The sequence below is a fragment of the Armigeres subalbatus genome, chromosome 2, assembly GCF_024139115.2.
Source record: "Armigeres subalbatus isolate Guangzhou_Male chromosome 2, GZ_Asu_2, whole genome shotgun sequence".
NCBI classification, from domain to species: Eukaryota; Metazoa; Arthropoda; class Insecta; order Diptera; family Culicidae; genus Armigeres; species Armigeres subalbatus.
This window is the reverse complement of record NC_085140.1, coordinates 120,515,019-120,536,541: the sequence shown is the minus strand read 5'-3', so window position 1 is coordinate 120,536,541 and position 21,523 is coordinate 120,515,019. Positions and strand designations below refer to the sequence as shown.

Sequence of the window (21,523 nt, the reverse complement as noted above, 5' to 3'; positions counted from 1 at the left end):
TGGCTACAAAAACATGACGTCGTGCCACCGACCTGAATATAAAAGCAACGACGAGACCTGGATTCCTTACCCGGGTGGTAAAGCGAAGCAAACAGCATGCGAAAGGACATTGTTGGACGAATCATATATGATATATATATATATATATATTAGGGTGGCTCAAATTAGTATGGGAAAAACTTTGTTCAATTTTTTTGATGGGCCGCCCTCTTATTCGGTTCTATTTGATGCCCTGATGCTCTGGACAAAATTTCAGCCAAATCGGTCAACGTTTGAGCGGTGCTAAACTCGTTGGAAGTTTATATGGAAAAATGTATGCAGAAACATCCAAAAACAGTAAATTGCAGCTGAACTACACAACGTACGATGAAGAACTATGATACTCATTCAGATCTTGGAGAATTTAATACAGAATGTTATGCAGAAAACCGCGAGAAGATTCGAGTTTGCCCGGCTAAGTTATTAGCATTTCTCTGCAGTGTGGTTTGAGCAAATTTCGTTTCTTTTACCTATGAAAAGAAATAAATTCACCCCTCCAACACTCCAGTAAAATGCTAATATCTTTGCGTAATAAACTCTAATCTTCTCGCGGTTTTCAGCATAACATTCTGTATTTTATTTTACAAGAACTGAATGAGTATCATGGTTCTTGATCGTAAATTGTGCCGTCCTACTGCAAATCACTGTTTTTGGATGTTTCTGCAAACATTTTCCATATAAACTTCCAACGAGTTTAGCACTGCCAAAACGTTGACCGATTTGGCTGAAATTTTGTCCAGAGCATCAGGGCATCAAATAGAATCGAATAAGAGGGCGGCCCATCAAAAAATTTGAAAAAGTGTTTTTTGAGCCACCCTAATATATATATATATATATATATTTAAACTAAGAAATTTATATGGTCATTAAAGAAAATAAGTTTATAAATGGTTGTTTTGTGAAATGTACTTATTTGTGATCAACATTTATTATTACTGGACAAAAATCCTCAACGCTGAATTTTTGTTACTGCATGTGGTTTGTTGAAAGACCGAGACGATTTAATTCAGTGTTGTACTCTGTCATCTTAGAGATGTTAGGCGATATCAGAATCAGACGTTTATTTGTTTAATATAACTAAAATTTTATTCAACTTTTTTCTGTATTCACGACTATTAAACAGTTTAGTAAAGTGCTGTTATTTATTTGATAGGAGCACTCAGGTAATGAATGAAGTAAAATGCTGATTAAAACTCAAGTAAGTTTGGTGAAAGGGCACACAAAATGCGATCCTTAAAATTTATGTTGAATAACAACATTGATCCCACTGGTTTCAGCAATAAGCGAATGAAAGATGGACAGATTAAGAATTTTGAGTAATCCAGCTAGCAGGCTATTTTTGTCTAGACCTTTCTGTACGGAAGAAAAAGTCATTATTAACAAGCACACCGGGAAACGAATTGAAGTAAGCTATCGTTACACTTTAATGGACGTTGATGTAAGCATGTGTTATTCTAGCTCCCTCCCGAACCAACGAATTGCTGTATGTCCGGATGTCAGAACTGCGTTTGGATCCAGTACGCCAATGAGATGACTAAACTATTGGAGGACGGAGGCGAACAAGCCCGGGAACTTATTTTGCAGAAAATCACAGATCCTAGTTTAAAAATGTTTCTCAGGATGGAGCTGCAAAATCTAAAAACAGAATCTCCCTCTTAGTTGTCATGGGCAGTGGCGTAGCCAGAAAGTTTGTCTGGGGTTTTTTTTTGAACATTTTTTTAATTTGAGAGAGTTCGAAAAAAAGTTCTAAAAATTTTATCTCTGGGGGACGGGGATTATGCCCAAAACCACCCCCGTGGCTATGCCACTGGTCATGGGTTATAGTTATAATTATCATTCAGGGATAGTGAAAATGATTTTAGAACCAAATTTTTATATACATTTTGAAATTTATTTAGTTATGAAAAATGCTCAATGAATATTTGTTTGAAATTGGCATGTATGATTTGAATTAACTGGATTTCAAATACAATTTTGAAGGCAGAGGATATCTTTTTATGTTCCATACACAAAAAAATCTGGCGCTGCGGATAGAGTCAAAAAATCTGCAAAGTAAGCTGTCATACATAGCAACGTTTAGGATGACAGTTGTTAATCAACTCATACTAATCCTAGTTCATTTCCAACAAAACCCAATTTTCTGGAAACATTTCAAGTCTATAAAGGTAATTATACAAGTAACGTGAACTTTGAGCACTGAAAGGAAATTTGCTGGTTTCAAGCAAAACATCTTGATAATTAGAATCGACCGAGTCCGCAGCTCCCAGGACCTGACGCTGCTGAAGAAAAAATCATTTTTCACTGGTTCTAATAAAATAGTGGTATACCCCGAAATTTTAATATGATTCAGTATGGATGGGAGAAATGTCACTTTTTCATACGGAATATTTTTGCGTAGGGAAGAGTGACAGCTCCATTTAATTAACCCAGCAGGCGTTATTAACGTTACGAAATTTTCTCTACTTGTCAGCTCCGTACTGCTCATGAAATTTCAGTAGCCGAACCATTCCGTGATGATTCCGTATCCTATCTATTTGCACAATACTTTTCAGCAGCGTTGCTTAAAAGGGATCTCATTCACAAGATCAAAAATTAATTGACCTTTCCCATCAAAAATTGTATCGCGTTTTATTGTCTCAGTCGATTCTTTGGCTTATTTAAGGTCAACTTTTCCAAAGAACCCATATTTTTTGAAAATCGAAAACAAAAACCGAAAAAGTGCTGCACGTGTGAACCGGCGTGAAAAATTCACCCAATGTTCGTTAAAAATCGGACAAATAATAGGCCAATCTTGAAAAATAGCGCTTTTTCGATTCTTTGTTTTAATTTTTAAAATTAGTTAGAGGCGCAAAAAATATAGGTTCTTTGGGAAAGTTACCCTTGAATAAATTAAAGAATCGATTGGGCGAATAAAAAAATTGACCAGAAAGGTCTACATTTCTTCTCCAATAATCAAAATGTCTATTTTTTTTTCTGTATTGTCTCTGCTTTACACAACCCAATTGTGGCCACTCAAATTTTTAGTCAAACCATATGCCTTCATACTCACTGGGACTGTGTTATCAGACGTTTAAAGTACGCAGCCACCATCAAAATCAGCTGAGCAAACTGTCAAACACTGCCAGTCAAAACTTTCAGGCAAAACAACATTAGTGAAGTTACGTAAAATTGCCTTTTCCTTAGCTCCAGGTCAGATTTTTCAAATAAATATTGATATGTACTATTTCTTGTAATTTTATATAAAATCAACAATTGTAGCTAATACTTTATAATAGAACCGATAAACCAACGCTTACAGAATACAAACATCACAGTTCCTTTTCGTGATTGCTTTGCTGACATTTTTACTTGGTTTTGATTTTCAGCCAAAAATGAGTCTAATAAAGGCAAACTATTATGACAGCCCCGAAGGCGTCAACCTGCAGGAGAAGATGGTGGCCACCAACAAATATGCCCTGGCTGCCGGTCTCGGTTGGTCCTCGATCGAAGTGCTGATGATTTCCAAACCGAAAGGGGTGATGCCATCGCTAGCTCGTTACGTCTACTTCACTGGTCCGTTCATGGGGATGGCTTCGGCGTTCACTGTTGGAGCCTACGCTTCCACAAAATTGCGCGGAAAGGATGACACGTAAGTAATAGCAAAGTGTTTTCAATTGGAAGGAGACAGGGTCTCCACTTATCCTGAAATACGTGGAAGAGTATTATAAAGCAACGAATTGGGGAGACTTTCGGAAAACGGATATTTTTTTGTTAAATCAATGTTTTCGGATCTATTCTTTGCGAAACTATGTAGACTTTCGATATAACAATTTAACAAACGTATTAGCCAGTTCAACGAACGATAATAATATTGGCATAAATTCGTCGATCATACAAGTCTCGGGTACTTATTCAAAAGGACGTATGTTATTTTGTAAACAAAGATTCCCACGTCGATTTGTCCAATCTGATGGCTCTCCCACGCAAAACGACAACACTAACAGGTAGCCGAAGGCTTCCCCTACCTGTCTGTGGTGATGGTTTGCGTGGGAGTGCTATCAGATTGGACAAATCGACGTTTGAATCTTTGTTTACAAAACCACATACGTCCTTTTGAATAAGTACCCGAGAAGTCTAGTCTATATAGAGATTCATGTCATGAGCTTCAACACCAGCCTTTTTCTTAACAAGAGCTCAGTTTTTTTTTACGAACAGATCGTAAGTTTCGAGTGGAAGAAGGATTGGTTTTTTGGGGTTTTTGACAAATTTGCGTTCCAGAATAAAAGTGCAAAAAATTCCGACTAGGACTCTTCACTAAAAAATGTAACGTGTTTAGATTTGTTTTACGTAAAACCTAAATTTAAAAAAAAAATATTTTGGTATTTTTGATGTTGCCTGTTTTCCCGCTTGCAAGGCAGTGGCAAATGCCACCAATTTTTCAATGTTTCTTAACTGTTTAATGTAATTCAATACGAAATCGATGAAACAATGTTTTTTTTTTTCAAAATAATGTACGCCCAAATCGCAAAGTAGTCCCGATATGTAATTATCACACAGATTAAGGACTGTCAATTAGAGATGCACCGAATAGTGGTATTCGGTGTTCGGCCGAATACCGAATATTTCAATTTTAGTTATTCGGCGAAACGAATATTCGGCCAAATGTTCGGCCGAATAATCTGCCCTATTCGGCCGAAAAATCACTCATGCTCAATTGATACCAATTTCAGTAGGTTTATTAAATAAATATAAAGGAAATAATTATGTTTACCCCCTAAGAAATCCAACGCAGGATTTCTTTTGATAGACTACTAATTGTTTTCGAAGAGAAGAATGTCTTATTTCTAAAACATAACGATTCATACAATGAAAATAAAATGTGTGAACTTTGACATTAAGACATTTTTATCAAGTGTCAAAGCTAGGCCAAAGCTAAATAGGTTTTGAGACGACTGCAAATCAAATGTCGGCAATTACTTTATTTGGAACGCTTCACGTAATACCAGAATATGTTTGCGACCAAGCCAAAAAGTCGACAATAATTATATTTGTGTTTGCCTTATCGGGAAAGCCGATTTAAATGGTAAGAGCAAAAGGATGTCGGATGATATATGGGTCTTGAAAACCCATAATCAATAAAAACGACAGAAATACCAGATTCATTAGCATTTTTAATTATTTTTTTGTATACCTGAGTAGTGTTATCACCTGCTCTCGACTGAATTTCACTATAAATAATTTAAAGATTTAATTCAAAGAATTAAAAATAATTCACAAACTATGTAGTGGAGCTGGAGGATGAGGTTCTGCCGCAGGAGTGGATGGAAGGTGTCGTGTGTCCCATCTACAAAAAGGGCGATAAGCTGGATTGTAGCAACTACTGCGCAATCACATTGCTGAATGTCGCCTACAAGGTACTCTCCCAAATTTTATGCCGCCGACTAACACCAATTGCAAGAGAGTTCGTGGGGCAGTACCAGGCAGGATTTATGGGTGAACGCTCTACCACAGACCAGGTGTTCGCCATACGTCAGGTATTGCAGAAATACCGCGAATACAACGTGCCCACACATCATCTATTTATCGACTTCAAAGCCGCATATGATACCATCTATCGGGACCAGCTATGGCAGCTAATGCACGAAAACGGATACGGTTGATCAAGGCGACGATGGATCGGGTGATTTGCGTAGTTCGAGTTTCAGGGGCATTCTCGAGTCCCTTCGAAACGCGTAGAGGGTTACGGCAAGGTGATGGTCTTTCGTGTCTGCTATTCAACATCGCTTTGGAGGGAGTAATACGAAAGGCAGAGATTGACACGAGTGGCACGATTTTCACGAAGTCCGTCCAGTTACGCCGACGACATTGATATCATGGCACGTAACTTTGAGAGGATGGAGGCAGCCTACATCAGACTGAAAAGCGAAGCTAAACGGATTGGACTAGTCATCAACACGTCGAAGACGAAGTACATGATAGGAAGAGGCTCAAGAGAGGTCAATGTAAGCCACCCACCACGAGTTTCTATCGGTGGTGACGAAATCGAGGTGGTTGAAGAATTCGTGTACTTGGGCTCACTGGTGACCGCCGACAACGATACCAGCAGAGAAATTCGGAGGCGCATAGTGGCTGGAAATCGTACGTACTTTGGACTCCGTAAGACGCTCCGATCGAATAGAGTTCGCCGCCGTACCAAACTGACTATCTACAAAACGCTTATAAGACCGGTAGTTCTCTACGAACACGAGACCTGGACGATGCTCGTGGAGAACACAGCACACACACATGCAGCACAGGCCACTCCGGCCTTAGTCTGATAATAAATAAAAGTAGTGGAGCTGGGGTCTTATTTTTTAGGCTTTACCCTGTGAGGGATGACATTACAAGAATACACAGTAGAATATTCAAACATTTGTTTTCGTAATCAGTAAACTATTTTTTTTTAAATAATTTTTTAAATTTATTTAGCATATTCGGCATTATTCGGCCGAATATCGCGATTTAATATTTGGTGAAACGGATATTCGGCAATATGAAAATTTCACCATTATTCGGCCCGAATATTCGGTGCATCTCTACTGTCAATTATCCACATTTTTTCTCCATTATTTCTAGGTGGAACTATGTAGTCGGTGCTTTTGCTTCCGGTGGTGTGTACGGTGCCTGGAAGCGCAACGTCGTTACCGGTCTGGTTGCTGGGCTATTCTTCAGCATTGCAGGTCTCGTGAAGAAGCACTCGATCGACAACAATTATGAGTTATTCCCCGAAATCAAAAACCACGCCACCAGCGGTCTCAATCCTAATAGGTACGATTTCACCTTGACCCAGGAACGCGAACGAGGCTGGACTACCGGTAAGTAAGGGTGCATATGGACTTTGTGCTCGTGAATTAAAGCAAGATGTTTAGAAATATACGGTTGTACAAAGGTACGCATCATGGCGTGTAATGTTTAAGGAAATTTGTATAGAGAAATTCCATGGAGGAATGTCGAATGGATATGTGCCATCAATCGATGGAGGGCTGTGCTGCATACTAATTCAAAGATGTAGGTAAGTAACGTACTTTTTGAGGAGATATTATATCGAATAATAAAGCAGGTATCAGTTCAATGTCCATACAGGCATACCTCGATAGTACGTACCCTCGATTGTACGTACATTTTACCTCGACAGTCCGTGAGCTTATAACGAATTTAGTTGCAGAACTTTAAAAAAGCAGGGTGTCATAAATATTAGACAGTTTTACATAGCACATAATTTAAAGAACATCTGAAACAGCTGATAACATTCTCTCAAAATATTATCAGCAATGATTGAAATTGTATGTGTATGGATGTATAGACGATTTTCTTAGAAAGCAAAACAGCTATCCACTTAATTGAATAATTATTATGTTTATGAATTATTTTATCTATTAGGAAGTTAGTTGCAGTTAGAGCCCGTCCCCATCTATTAATTCACCTAATAGACCAGAGAATATTCCCCCGAAGAAAAAATTAAATCCATCATGGGAACAGTGTTTCTTAAAAATTTGCGACAAGATGTTTCATTGATTAATTCAGTTTACAGTAAGTTAAGTTCCAATCTATCCACTCGTAGGTGACAACATTTTTCTTGAGAAATAAATTAGCAGCGTTAAATACTAAAAAAAGGATATTTTTTGTTGAACAATTATTTCATTCTATTTATTTTGTTATGTTTTTCAGTTACTTATTTATTTGATATAATAAATAATTATGGTCTATTCCCATATCGGCGGTGGCGTGCCAGATCATTTTCAGCCAGCGGCAGTGGCGTGGCAGCGTCATTATTATTATTATTTATTCAGACTAAGGCCGGGTTACTGTCGGACATTCTGGCTACGTGCCCAGCCCACCGCAGTCGTCCGATTTTCGCGGTGTGAACGATGGATGGTTCTCCCAGCAGCTCATGCAACTCTTGGTTCATTCGCCTCCTCCACGTACCGTCCGCCATCTGCACCCCACCATAGATGGTACGCAGCACTTTCCTTTCTAAAACTCCCAATGCGCGTTGGTCCTCCACGAGCATCGTCCAGGTCTCGTGTCCGTAGAAGACTACCGGTCTAATGAGCGTTTTGTAGATTGTCAGTTTGGTACGGCGGCGAACTCTATTCGATCGAAGCGTCTTGTGGAGTCCAAAGTACGTACGATTTCCAGCCACTATGCGTCTCCGAATTTCTCTGCTGGTATCATTTTCGGCAGTCACCAGTGAGCCCAAGTACACAAATTCTTCTACCACCTCGATTTCGTCACCACCGATGCAAACTCGCGGTGGGTGGCTCACACTGTCTTCTCTTGGACCTCTTCCTATCATGTACTTCGTCTTCGAGGTGTTGATGACTAGTCCGATCCGGTTGGCTTCCCTCTTCAGTCTGATGTAGGCTTCCCCCCGAACTACGCACATCACCCGATCCATCGTCGCTTTGATCAACCGTGTCAGTCTATCCGGAAATCCGTGTGGCAGCGTCATGCCGCTCGTGATTTACACGGCGTGAATCAATTTCGTGCATTAGAAATTTTCCGGAACTTATCCGGATGTTCCTCCAAAAATTCTTCCTTAAGTTTCTTCAGGAATTCCTCAACAAGTTCCTCAAAGAATCTTTCCACGCCTCCTTTCCCAGAACTTTCACCAGAAAATAATTCAGAAATTCCCATGTAACTCCTCCTGACATTTTCTCTGAAGTTACTCCAGAAATTCCACCAAGATCTCTCTGTTAATTACTTGGAGGTCTTCCAGAAATTCCCTTTGAATTTATTCAGAAACTCATGTAGAAGCCCTCGATAGGCATCTCCCACTCACGCCTCGGAAATTCTTTCAAAAAATCCTTGAGAAGTTTGACTGCAAACTGGCTATTTCTCCAGATATTCTTCCGAAAATTTCGTTAAAACTCGTTTGGAGCTACCTATACGACCTCCTTTTGACCCCGGACTCATAGAACATGATTTTATAATGAAACCCGCATCAAACCCCAGACGACGGATTTCGGAATCCTAACACAAAAGCGCTACTCTCGTTTAAACGATTTATTGCCTTCTCGGTGGTGGTGGCAGAAGAAACGGTAATGCACATTGCTGGTTAGGTCGGGTACCTCCTTCAGCGGGTTGGCTTGCCCGCACCGGTAAGGTGGAGGTTGCGGCTTGTAGCTTCGATGAGATATGGGCGGGTATCGAAAATGGTAATGAAGTAGCCAACGATCACCTGGAAGTAGGCTTCAAAGAACGGTAACGTAAGGTAGCCTCACACCTCGCACGGAAGCTTCCATTTACCCATTAATGGGTACTTTCGTACCCATTTCGAAGAAAAGCGGCATAACTCATTTAATGGGTAAATCGCATTTACTCATTAATGGGTACTCCCACCGAACTTCAAAAAATGAGTAAATTATACGCCTTGCCTCCTAGCAGAAAATGTATGAAATTTACCCATTTTTTTTCAAAATTATTCCTTGAAAATTGCAATATATTGTAATATTTTGGAGGAAATTTGAAGTAAATACAAAACAACAGATTATGGGAACAATGCTGTTTATTTTATGAAAATATGATAGTGAATTACACAGTATTCGGATCAAACTTCTAACATTATTCTACATCAATTACTTGATTTCATTTTATTTCTTGGTCACTGACATTACACTATAGAAGTGGTGTATCAAACACTCTATGGATCGTTCGGTTCCGCAGATATTCTGTGTTGTACTGTTGAGCACATCTTCTTAGATAATCGCTCCCAAAATTCTTGATGCAGGTGAAGTGTTCTGTTCCACCCAAGGTTCCGCCTCGGGTTCCGCCACTTTTACTTCATCTATAGAGTTTCTGTAGTGAAAAAAAAATGCTTTTTTGACGTAAACTACGTCTAAGGGGAAGACTCAGATACAGGGTGTAAAACCGAAATTTCCAAATTCGAGACCGTCACGAAATTAGGATAGATTTCAAACGCTAATAGCCTCTTTATCTTTCGATGGATTTTCGACATTTGCTTATCAATCGATTCAGAAACTCTCCAGCAATTTGCCAATTCTATTGATACTATTGATTATCAACGTTAAACTATTGAAAATGTTGTTTCTTTCCAAACCGGGTGAAAAATTCAATTCCGTTCATAAATCCCCAACACGGACATCAGATTGCAGTAAGGTACGGGCCTTTTGATACACTGCTTCGTTTTCCCTGTGTATAAAAAGCCCCGTGTTTCGCGTGCGCGCGTCATTTTCATTCTGGATGTCACGGCGAGCGGACCAGGGCGTCCAGAAGCGGTCTCAGTGACAACGGCTGTCTCAGCGGATGAAATTTTTTCGGTCGGTGGTGGTGGCGGTCGTGGAAGCAGCAGCACACAATTTCATCCGTGTCCCATCTTCGGCGGATCTGGCAATCGACGGCGTTCGTTGAGCCGAATCATCGGATGGCGGTCGCGCAGCCCAGTGGCTGCTGTTAATAAGGCACATATGTGGCAATTAATCGGTTCTTTTCAGGACCATCATTATATTTGGGAGGAAGGTTAAGTTGAAATAATTTTCCTAAAGTGCAACCGTTAGGAACTGGAAAATTCTTCGGTGAAATTTTCTAGCGTATTTCGGAGTTATATGATTTTAGTGATTGAGAATGTTGATATTAGACGAACTTTCTTCATAGAACAAAGCATAATTGTTTAGCATCGGTAGCGGAATCATAGCATAAGTTTCGGTCCGAGCATAGGCTGTCATCGGAAGATTGCTACAGCAATTTATTCACTAATGTGGCGTATGCAACGATTTGGATGTTGTCGGCACAACATGAAATTTTCCGGCGATACTCTAATTTTTTATTTTTCCTGTTGATGATTGAAAAAGAAATCGGTTCCGAGATGAACTTTATTCAAAGCGCAACGCTAACGTCGGTAGTTGAATCCCAAACAAGTATCGGAAGGAGACCATGCAAACAATTGATTTGCATTATGACTGAAGAAAATTGTATGGCGTCAGTATTGATGTTTGCTACAGATTTTTTCACGTAAACTTCGTCTAAGGGGAAGACTCAGATACAGGGTTTAAAACGGAAATTTCTAAATTCGAGACTGTCACAAAAATTAGGATAGATTTCAAACGCTAATAGCGTCTTTATCTTTCGATGGATTTTCGACAATTGCTTATCAATCGATTCGGAAACCCTTCAGCAATTTGCCAATTCTATTGATACTATTTGATTATCATTAATGCTTATTTTTTTTCTACAAAAAATATGATATTGAAAAAGTATCACCGGCGCGTGCTTACTCGCAATCTACATGCTGATACATTTACAGTTACATCAAACAACTGAAAACCGAAATACGCCACTCTAAAATTACGAGGTGACAATGTTAGAAAAAGACAAAAGATAGGAAAAATAACACGATGTGTGGTGCCTCCCCGAGTCACCTTAAGGGAAGATCCTTTAATTACGTAACGCAAAAATTGGGCATTTTCAACCCCCCCTCCCCCCTATGTCATACTTTTTGTATTTTCATTTATTTAGTTAACATCTAAACAGATAACACTGAATCAACAATTTGACGCCACAATGCACGGTTCGAGGCCTCATCTCTCCATCCTCGGATACGCCCCACGCTCGCCAAGTCGTTCTGCACCTGGTCTGCCCATCTCGCTCGCTGCGCTCCACGCCGTCTCGTACCTGCCGGATCGGAAGCGAACACCATCTTTGCAGGGTTGCTGTCCGGCATTCTTGCAACATGTCCTGCCCATCGTACCCTTCCGGCTTTAGCTACCTTCTGGATACTGGGTTCGCCGTAGAGTTGGGCGAGCTCATGGTTCATTCTTCGCCGCCACACACCGTCTTCTTGCACACCGCCAAAGATGGTCCTAAGCACCCGTCTCTCGAATACTCCGAGTGCTTGCAAGTCCTCCTCGAGCATTGTCCACGTTTCATGTCCGTAGAGGACAACCGGTCTTATTAACGTCTTGTACATGACACATTTGGTGCGGTGGCGAATCTTTTTGACCACAGTTTCTTCTGGAACCCGTAGTAGGCCCGACTTCCACAGATGATGCGCCTTCGTATTTCACGACTAACGTTGTTGTCAGCCGTTAGCAAGGATCCGAGGTAGACGAATTCCTCGACCACCTCGAAGGTATCCCCGTCTATCGTAACACTGCTTCCCAGGCGGGTCCTGTCGCGCTCGGTTCCGCCCACAAGCATGTACTTTGTCTTTGACGCATTCACCACCAGTCCAACTTTTGTTGCTTCACGTTTCAGGCGGGTGTACAGTTCTGCCACCTTTGCAAATGTTCGGCCGACAATGTCCATGTCATCCGCGAAGCAAATAAATTGACTGGATCTGTTGAAAATCGTACCCCGGCTGTTACACCCGGCTCTGCGCATAACACCTTCTAGCGCAATGTTGAACAACAGGCACGAAAGTCCATCACCTTGTCTTAGTCCCCGGCGCGATTCGAACGAACTGGAGTGTTCGCCCGAAATCTTCACACAGTTTTGCACACCATCCCCCGTTGCTTTGATCAGCCTGGTAAGCTTCCCAGGGAAGCTGTTCTCGTTCATAATTTTCCATAGCTCTACGCGGTCTATACTGTCGTATGCCGCCTTGAAATCAACGAACAGATGGTGCGTTGGGACCTGGTATTCACGGCATTTTTGAAGGATTTGCCGTACAGTAAAGATCTGGTCCGTTGTCGAGCGGCCGTCAACGAAGCCGGCTTGATAACTTCCCACAAACTCGTTCACTAATGGTGACAGACGACGGAAGATGATCTGGGATATCACTTTGTAGGCGGCATTAAGGATGGTGATCGCTCGAAAGTTCTCACACTCCAGTTTGTCGCCTTTCTTGTAGATGGGGCATATAACCCCTTCCTTCCACTCCTCCGGTAGCTGTTCGGTTTCCCAGATTCTGACTATCAGTTTGTGCAGGCAAGTGGCCAGCTTTTTCGGGCCCATCTTGATGAGCTCAGCTCCGATACCATCCTTACCAGCGGCTTTGTTGGTCTTTAGCTGTTGAATGGCATCCTTAACTTCCCTCAAGGTGGGGCTGGTTGACTTCCATCGTCCGCTGAACTGACGTAGTCATCTCCTCCGCTGCCTTGACTTTCACTGCCTGTACTCTCAGCGCCATTCAGATGTTCCTCGTAGTGCTGCTTCCACCTTTCGATCACCACACGTTCGTCCGTCAAGATGCTCCCATCCTTATCCCGGCACATTTCGGCTCGCGGCACGAAGCCTTTGCGGGATGCGTTGAGCTTCTGGTAGAACTTGCGTGTTTCTTGAGAACGGCACAGCTGTTCCATCTCCCCGCACTCCGCTTCCTCCAGGCGGCGTTTCTTCTCCTGAAAAAGGCGGGTCTGCTGTCTCCGCTTCCGTCTATAACGTTCCACGTTCTGCCGGGTACCTTGCTGCAGCGCGACCGCCCGCGCTGCGTCCTTCTCCTCCAGAATCTGTCTGCACTCTTCGTCGAACCAATCATTCCGTCGACTTCCACCCATATACCCGACGTTGTTCTCCGCTGCGTCGTTAATAGCTTCTTTGACTGTATTCCAGCAGTCCTCAAGAGGGGCCCCATCGAGCTCACCCTCTTCCGGCAACGCTGCCTCGAGATGCTGCGCGTATGCAGTGGCGACATCAGGTTGCTTCAGTCGCTCTAGGTCGTACCGCGGCGGTCGTCGGTACCGAACATTGTTGATGACGGATAGTTTTGGGCGCAGTTTAACCATCACCAGATAGTGGTCAGAGTCGATGTTAGCGCCACGATATGTCCTGACGTCGATAATGTCGGAGAAGTGCCGTCCATCAATCAGAACGTGGTCGATTTGTGATTCTGTCTGCAGTGGTGACCTCCAGGTGTACCGATACGGGAGGCTGTGTTGGAAGTAGGTGCTGCGAATGGCCATATTCTTGGAGGCGGCGAAATCAATTAGTCGTAGGCCGTTTTCGTTCGTCAGCCGGTGAGCGCTGAACTTTCCAATAGTCGGTCTAAACTCCTCCTCTTGGCCAACCTGAGCGTTCAAATCTCCTATGATGATTTTGACGTCGTGGCTTGGGCAGCTGTCGTACTCACGTTCCAGCTGCGCGTAGAATGCGTCCTTATCATCATCAGTGCTTCCGGAGTGTGGGCTATGGACGTTGATTATGCTGAAGTTGAAGAACAGGCCTTTAATCCTCAACCTGCACATTCTTTCATTGATCGGCCACCACCCGATCACGCGCCTTTGCATATCGCCCATCACTATGACAGCTGTTCCCAGCTCGTGTGTGTTGCCGCAGCTCTGGTAGATGGTAAGATTACCTCTAAACGTTCGCACCATTGATCCCTTCCAACAAACCTCCTGCAGCGCTACGATGCCGAATCCACGGTCCTTGAGCACATCGGCGAGTATGCGTGTGCTCCCGATGAAGTTGAGAGATTTGCAGTTCCACGAACCGAGTTTCCAATCGCTAGTCCCTTTTCGTCGCAGTGGTCTTCGCCGATGGTTCCGGTCCGTACTCTCTTGTTGATTGTTCGTTGCTTAAGATTTTTAAAGGCTGGCTTGCAGGGCCTGACACCAAACCCCTAAATTTCCGGAGGACCATTCCTCCTTATTTCCGGTGGACCATGGTGCACAGTTTCACTTAGAGTCCCTCGCTGGCACTCGGACGATGATCAGCCGCCCCTAACATGGAGAACAGACGCTGTTGTGAGCCGATCCTGACATGGAGAACAGACGCTCAATAAGATTTGCACCTCCGGAGAGGAGCAAACCCCCTTCCCTGTCAGCATACGACCATAGTTCCCTGGTTACCCGATCTTTCCTAAGGTTGCTCGTACCCCGGCCAGAACCACGAGGAGGTAGGGATAGGAGTTGCTGGGTAAGAGGCTAAGGACCACGAGATGGGGTCTATTTTATTCCTTCAGGTACGCGAAGTACCAATGGTACGCTTTACCTAGCATTTGCCGTGCCAATACTTTTTGTATGAAGCATCTAAAAATTATGTATGGGTCGTCACACTTCGCCCAACCCCCCTCCTTCCTCTAAGCGTTACGTAATTTGTGGACGCTCTCAAGAGCCACTTTCATTGATGGTAGCCGATCGTTAGTACTTCATATCAAATATCATATCATATCATGACATATCAAAAAATTTTGTGACCAAATTTCATAAAATTTGGTCAGCAAAAACCCCCCTGACAATAATAGAACAAAACCTGCCAAAGCCATCATTCCTCCTACATAATACAAGAAAATTTAAACTAAGCGCTGCTAATGTTAATGACGACGACCGCGCGACCCACCCCATCGCCGGGAATAAAATTTCCGGTAGGAGCTCCACCGATGCCGAAGGTGGTACCACGGTCTGCTCTCCGCGACATCTCGAACGAAATGGCTCGCGCGCGCGGAAGAGCTGCTTTCTTGTAATCAATTAAGTTGAACCTGAAGTCACGCCCCTTTGGGGGTGTGTGACGGTTACACAATATTTGCAGTGACACCGGAGGACAAAGAGGCGGGACTAATGAGCCATATTTATTGATCATAAGAAAACTGCTCTCCCGCGCGCGCGTTGCTTTTCAGCACCTAAAAACTCATGGATGAGTTAAATCATCGTATGTTTTCTGTATGTATGTAGAATCACGAGCGCACGTCAAACGGAGAAACTGCAAAAATGTATCCGCATAGATGATTATCTACTAAAAGTATGCCTTTCTCTGAATCGTGCTCTCGTGATTCTACTACCGACGGAAAACAATCTTCCATCACCAAGCAATTAAGTTTTACTTTGATCAAAATTCATCTCGCCTCAAGTTGTGACTTAAGAGCTACTTTCATTGATGGTAGCCAATCGTTAGTAGGGGAAATTACGGCTTTGGCAAGTTTTGTTCTATTATTGTCAGGGGTTTTCTGTAACTAATTATGCTCAAATTTGGCCTAAACATTCTTTGCATATAAAAGAATATTGTGGCCAAATTTTATAAAATTAGGTCAACAAACCCCCCAAAGCAAAAATAGAACAAAACCTGCAAAAGCCGTCATTCCTCCTACTTCATACAAGAAAATTTAAACTGAGCGCTGCTTATGTTAATGACGACGACCGCGCGACCCACACCATCGCCGGGAATAAAATTTCCGGTAGGAGCTCCGCCGATGCAGAAGGTCTGCTCTCCGCGACATCTCGAACGAAATGGCTCGCGCGCGCGGAAGAGCTGCTTTCTTGTAATCAATAAAGTTGAACCTGTAGCCACGCCCCTTTGGTGAGTGTGTGACGGTTACACAGTATTTGCAGTCATACCGGACAACAAAGAGGCGGGACTAATGAGCCATCTTTATTGATTATAAGAAAACTGCTCTACCGCGCGCACGTGGCATTTCAGCACCTCAAAACTCATGGATGAGTATGTATGTAGAATCACGAGCGCGCGTCAAACGGAGAAGCTGCAAAAATGTTTTCGCATGGATGACTATCTACCAAAATTATAAGTCTTTCTCTGAATCGTGCTCTCGTGATTCTACTACCGACGGAAAACAATCTGCCATCACCAAGCAATTAAGTTTTACTTTGATCAACATTCAATGCGAATAAATTTATTGCAACGTCTCTCTCCGACAAAGTGTGCAGAATTGAATATGATTGCGTCGAAAAGTAAAGCTCGCACCATTCTGACTTTGGATTTTTTGTTATGACTGATTGGAAATGCGTAATATTGAAAACAAATTGGACTATTGAAAATAATTGCTTATTATCATTGCACCAAAAGGTTTTTCGTAGTTTACGTTGGGCGGTCGTGTCTTGCACACAACCCTTCTGATTTTTCAACTATTTCAGCTGCCATCAATTATCACTTATACCTTATCCTAATAGCCCAGCGTTGTAATTCCTCCATAAAGGTAGCCTCACACCTCGGGAATTTGGTTCGCGGATTTTAACCTTTGCATCCCCAACCTCTTTTGTGCATCAAAATTTTGGGGATGTTTTTGCTCTAATTCATTCAATTTTTGACCGATTTGTTTGAAATTTTCAGACATGAACCGGAAATTATCATAGTTTCAGAGGATCCATCGATTGGACATGTCGATCCACCGGTTCCGGATTTATACGGAATCCCAGTGGGGTCTGTCGGTTGGCCATATCGGACATTTTTGACTTTTATGTTTGTTATTCGTACCAATATCGTCTTTTTATACCCGTATCGTGAAGAAAATTTGTTTGCGATGCTTCTGAACGAATTTGGAAGCACGATGGCCACACTGGAACCGGTTCCGGGGCTCTAACTGGGGACATATATCAGATTGCTTCGAAATGTATCATGAGGCATATCAATCATCGGCATTTTTGGTGAAAGTTGTTTTGAAATTAGATTTAGATTTCTACTATCAATTTTGATCCTTTAGATCCAGTTGATCCAAACATCCTGGGACACCTGGAACCAATCCCGAAGACCCTGTGGAAGACTTGAATCCGGTTTTTGGAAAAAAAAAACAGCATGCGACATATCAAACTTCATGATTCACCATGACAAAAATGTAGGATAACATTTTTTAGATCTTGATTTTACTTCAGGCCAGTTCAGGGTAGACCTGTGCGCCAGCACCGGTTCTGGTGAACCTGTGCGCCGAATGAAATTTAATCGGCGGCGACGTGATAAAAAATAGCCAGCTGTGGTGGCGTCACACCGTTAGCGACATCGATGGCGGTATATCGCCGCAGAAATTTCTCCGGAAGTTCCCCAGGTATTCCTCCGGAAGTTCCTCTAGCAGAAATCGCTCTCGAAAGATAACGAACAACGATAAAAGAGAGACAGAAACCTCTTCGAATCATAACAAGTTATGAAAACAAAACTATCGCACTGGTATACAAGTTGAAAAAAAAAACTTATTCGGATAGGCGGTCCCCACCGATGGGGTTAGATAAAACGCTTTGTTCTCGCTCATTCCAAGTTGGGGACCATCTATTTTCGCACAGATGTGTAAAACAAGTTGAAATGCATCATCACCGGTGCCCCCCAAAATTGGGGTCTCTTAAAAAAAAAGATAAATCATGGGTTGTAGCACCCCGAATCAGTTCATTACCGTAACAGCTACCGAAAAACGTCTCTCGCGGTATGCCACCTATCGAGAGTATATACAGACATGATAAGTGAGAGATTTGCTTATTCTCATTTGGATTGAAACCCTGTCCTCTAGGAATTCCTCCGGAAATTTCTCCAAGAATTCCTCCGAAAGTTTTTCAAGGAATTTTGTGGTAGCGTAACACCGTTGGTGACCTGTGGATGCGGTGTATCGCCGTAGAAATTTCTCCGGAAGTTCCCATAGGTATTGCTCTGGAAGTTCCACCGAGAATTCCCTAGGAAGATTAACCGAGAATTCCTTCGGAAGTTCTACCGAGAATTTCTCCGGAAGTTTCTGCAGAAATCCTTTCGAAAGATCTTCCAGGAATTCCTTCGGAAAATCCTCGAGGAATTCCTTTGGAAGATCCTCCAGGAATTCCTTCGGAAGTTCTTCCATCAATTCCTCCGAAAGTTCCTCCAGGAATTCCCCCGGAAGTTCCTCCAGGAATTCCTCTAAAAGTTCCTCCAGGAATTATTCTGGAAGTTCCTCCAGGAATTCCTCCGAAAGTTCTTCCAGGAATTCTGTGGTAGCGTCACACCGTTGGCGACCGGTGGATGCGGTGTATCGCCGTAGAAATTTCTCCGGAAATTCCCATAGGTATTGCTCCGGAAGACTCACCGAGAATTCCTTCGGAAGTTCCACCGAGAATTTCTCCGGAAGTTCCTCTAGGAATATCTTCGGAAGATCCTCCAGGACTTCCTTCGGAAGAAGCTCCAGGAATTCCTTCGGAAAATCCTTGAGGAATTCCTTTGGAAGATCCTCTAGGAATTCCTTCGGAAGTTCTTCCATCAATTCCTCCGGAAGTTCCTCCAGGAATTCCCCAGGAAGTTCCTCCAGGAATTCCTCTGAAAGTTCCTCCAGGAATTATTCTGGAAGTTCCTCCAGGAATTCCTCCGAATGTTCTTCCAGGAATTCTGTGGTAGCGTCACACCGTTGGCGACCGGTGGATGCGGTATATTGCCGTAGAAATTTCTCCGGTAATTTCCATAGGTATTGCTCCGGAAGATTCACCGAGAATTCCTTCGGAAGTTCCACCGAGAATTTCTCCGGAAGTTCCTCTAGGAATACCTTCGGAAGATCCTCCAGGAATTCCTTCAGAAGAAACTCCAGGAATTCCTTTTGAAGACCCTCCAGGAATTCCTTCGGAAGTTCTTCCACCAATTCCTCCGAAAGTTCCTCCAGGAATTCCCCCAGAAGTTCCTCCAGGAATTCCTACGAAAATTTCGCCAGGAATTCCTCCGGAAGTTCCTCCAGGAATTCCTCCGGAAGTTCCTCCAGGAATTCCTCCGAAAGTTCCTCCAGGAATTTCTCCGGAAGTTCCTCCAGGAATTCCTCCGGAAGTTCCTCCAGGAATTCCTCCGGAAGTTCCTCCAGGAATTCCTCCGGAAGTTCCTCCAGGAATTCCTCCGGAAGTTCCTCCAGGAATTCCTCCGGAAGTTCCTCCAGGAATTCCTCCGGAAGTTCCTCCGGAAGTTCCTCCAGGAATTCCTCCGGAAGTTCCTCCAGGAATTCCTCCGGAAGTTCCTCCAGGAATTCCTCCGGAAGTTCCTCCAGGAATTCCTCCGGAAGTTCCTCCAGGAATTCCTCCGGAAGTTCCTCCAGGAATTCCTCCGGTTCCTCCAGGAATTCCTCCGGAAGTTCCTCCAGGAATTCCTCCGGAAGTTCCTCCAGGAATTCCTCCGGAAGTTCCTCCAGGAATTCCTCCGAAGTTCCTCCAGGAATTCCTCCGGAAGTTCCTCCAGGAATTCCTCCGGAAGTTCCTCCAGGAATTCCTCCGGAAGTTCCTCAGGAATTCCTCCGGAAGTTCCTCCAGGAATTCCTCCGAAGTTCCTCCCGGAATTCCTCCGGAAGTTCCTCCAGGAATTCCTCCGGAAGTTCCTCCAGGAATTCCTCCGGAAATTCCTTCGAAAATTGCTCCAGGAATTCCTCCGGAAATTGCTCCAGGAATTCCTTCGGAAATTGCTCCAGGAATTCCTCCGGAAACTGCTTCGGAGATTCTTCCAGGAATTCCTCCCGAGATTCCTCCAGGAATTCCTCCAGAGATTCCTCCAGGAGTTCCTCCGAAGATTCCTCCAGGAATTCCTCCGGAGATTCCTCCAGAATTCCTCCGGATTCCTCCAGGAATTCTTCCGGAAATGCCTCCACGAATTCCTCCGGAAATCCCTCCACGAATTCCTCCGGAAATTCCTTCAAGAAATCCTCCGAAATCTCCTCCAGGAATTCCTCCGGAATTCCTCCGAAATTCTCCTCCAGAAATTTTCCGGAAGTTCCTCCTGGAATTTTCCTAAAAATTCCTCCAGGAATTCCGCCGGAAATTCCTCCAGGAATTCCTCCGGAAATTACTCCAAAAATTCCTCCAGGAATTCCTCCGGAAATTCCTCAAGGAGTTTCTCCAGAAATTCCTCTACGAAGTCCTCCGGAAATTCCTCCAGGAATTCTTCCGGAAATTCCTCCAAGAATTCTTCCGGAAATTCCTCCAGAAATTTTTCCGGCAATTCCTCCAGGAATTCTTTCGGAAATTCCTCCAGGAATTTTTCCGGAAATTCCTTCAGGAATTTTTCCGGAAATTCCTTCAGGAATTTTTCCGGAAATTCCTCCAGGAATTTTTCCGGAAATTCCTCCACATTTTTTTCCGGGAATTCCTCCAGGAATTTTTCCGGTAATTCCTCCAGGAATTTTTCCGGTAATTCCTCCAGGAATATTTTCCGGAAATTCCTCCAGGAATTCCTCCGGAAACTCCTCCAGGAATTCCCCTGGAAACTCCTCAAGGAATTCCTCCGGAAATTCCGCAGGTATTCCTGAATGTACTTCTGTAGGAATTCCTGGATGAATATCCGGAAGAATTCCTGGATGAAATTCCTGGAGGATCTTCCGGAGGAATTCCTGGAGGATCCTCCGTCAGAATTCCTGGAGGAATTTCCAGAGGCATTCATGGAGGAACTTCCGGAGGTATTCCTGGAGGATCTTCCGGAGGAATTCCAAGTTACGATAATGAGCTGATACGGGGTGCTACAACCCATGTTTTTTTTCACTTGACCCCAATTTCGGGGGGCACTGGTTCTGATGATGCATTTCAACTTGTTTTACACATCTGTGCGAAAATATATGGTCCCCAACTTGAAATGAGCGAGAACAAAGCGTTTTATCTAACTCCATCGGTGGGGGCCGCCTATCCGAATAAGTTTTTTTTTCAACTTGTATATAAGTGCGATAGTTTTGTTTTCATGACTTGCTATGATTCGAAGAGGTTTTTGCCTCTCTTCTATCGTTGTTCGTTATCTTTCGAGAGCGATTTCTGCTAGAGGAACTTCCGGAGGAATACCTGGGGAAACTTCCGGAGAAATTTCTACGGCCAACGGTGTGACGCCACCACCACGGGCTATTTTTTTTTTTAACACGCCGCCGCCGATTAAATTTCAT

At 43.2% G+C, this 21,523-nt stretch overlaps 1 protein-coding gene across 1 annotated transcript; it reads left to right on the top strand.

Annotated features, from left to right (window-relative positions):
- Nucleotides 1–3,078: 3,078 nt before the first annotated feature.
- LOC134210746 (uncharacterized) lies at nucleotides 3,079–6,949 on the top strand. Its single transcript, XM_062686994.1, has 3 exons — nucleotides 3,079–3,228; nucleotides 3,405–3,667; nucleotides 6,634–6,949. Exons 2-3 carry the CDS (start codon nucleotides 3,411–3,413, stop codon nucleotides 6,878–6,880), a joined length of 504 nt encoding a protein of 167 aa, XP_062542978.1. The 5' UTR covers nucleotides 3,079–3,228; nucleotides 3,405–3,410; the 3' UTR covers nucleotides 6,881–6,949.
- The last annotated feature ends 14,574 nt before the right edge of the window (nucleotides 6,950–21,523 follow it).

Excerpts from the sequence above, each read along its gene's own strand:
- LOC134210746 (XM_062686994.1), top strand. The coding sequence starts at position 3,411 with ATGAGTCTAATAAAGGCAAACTATTATGACAGCCCCGAAGGCGTCAAC. Across the intron at positions 3,668-6,633 it reads TTGCGCGGAAAGGATGACAC|GTGGAACTATGTAGTCGGTG; the intron begins GTAAGTAATAGC and ends CATTATTTCTAG.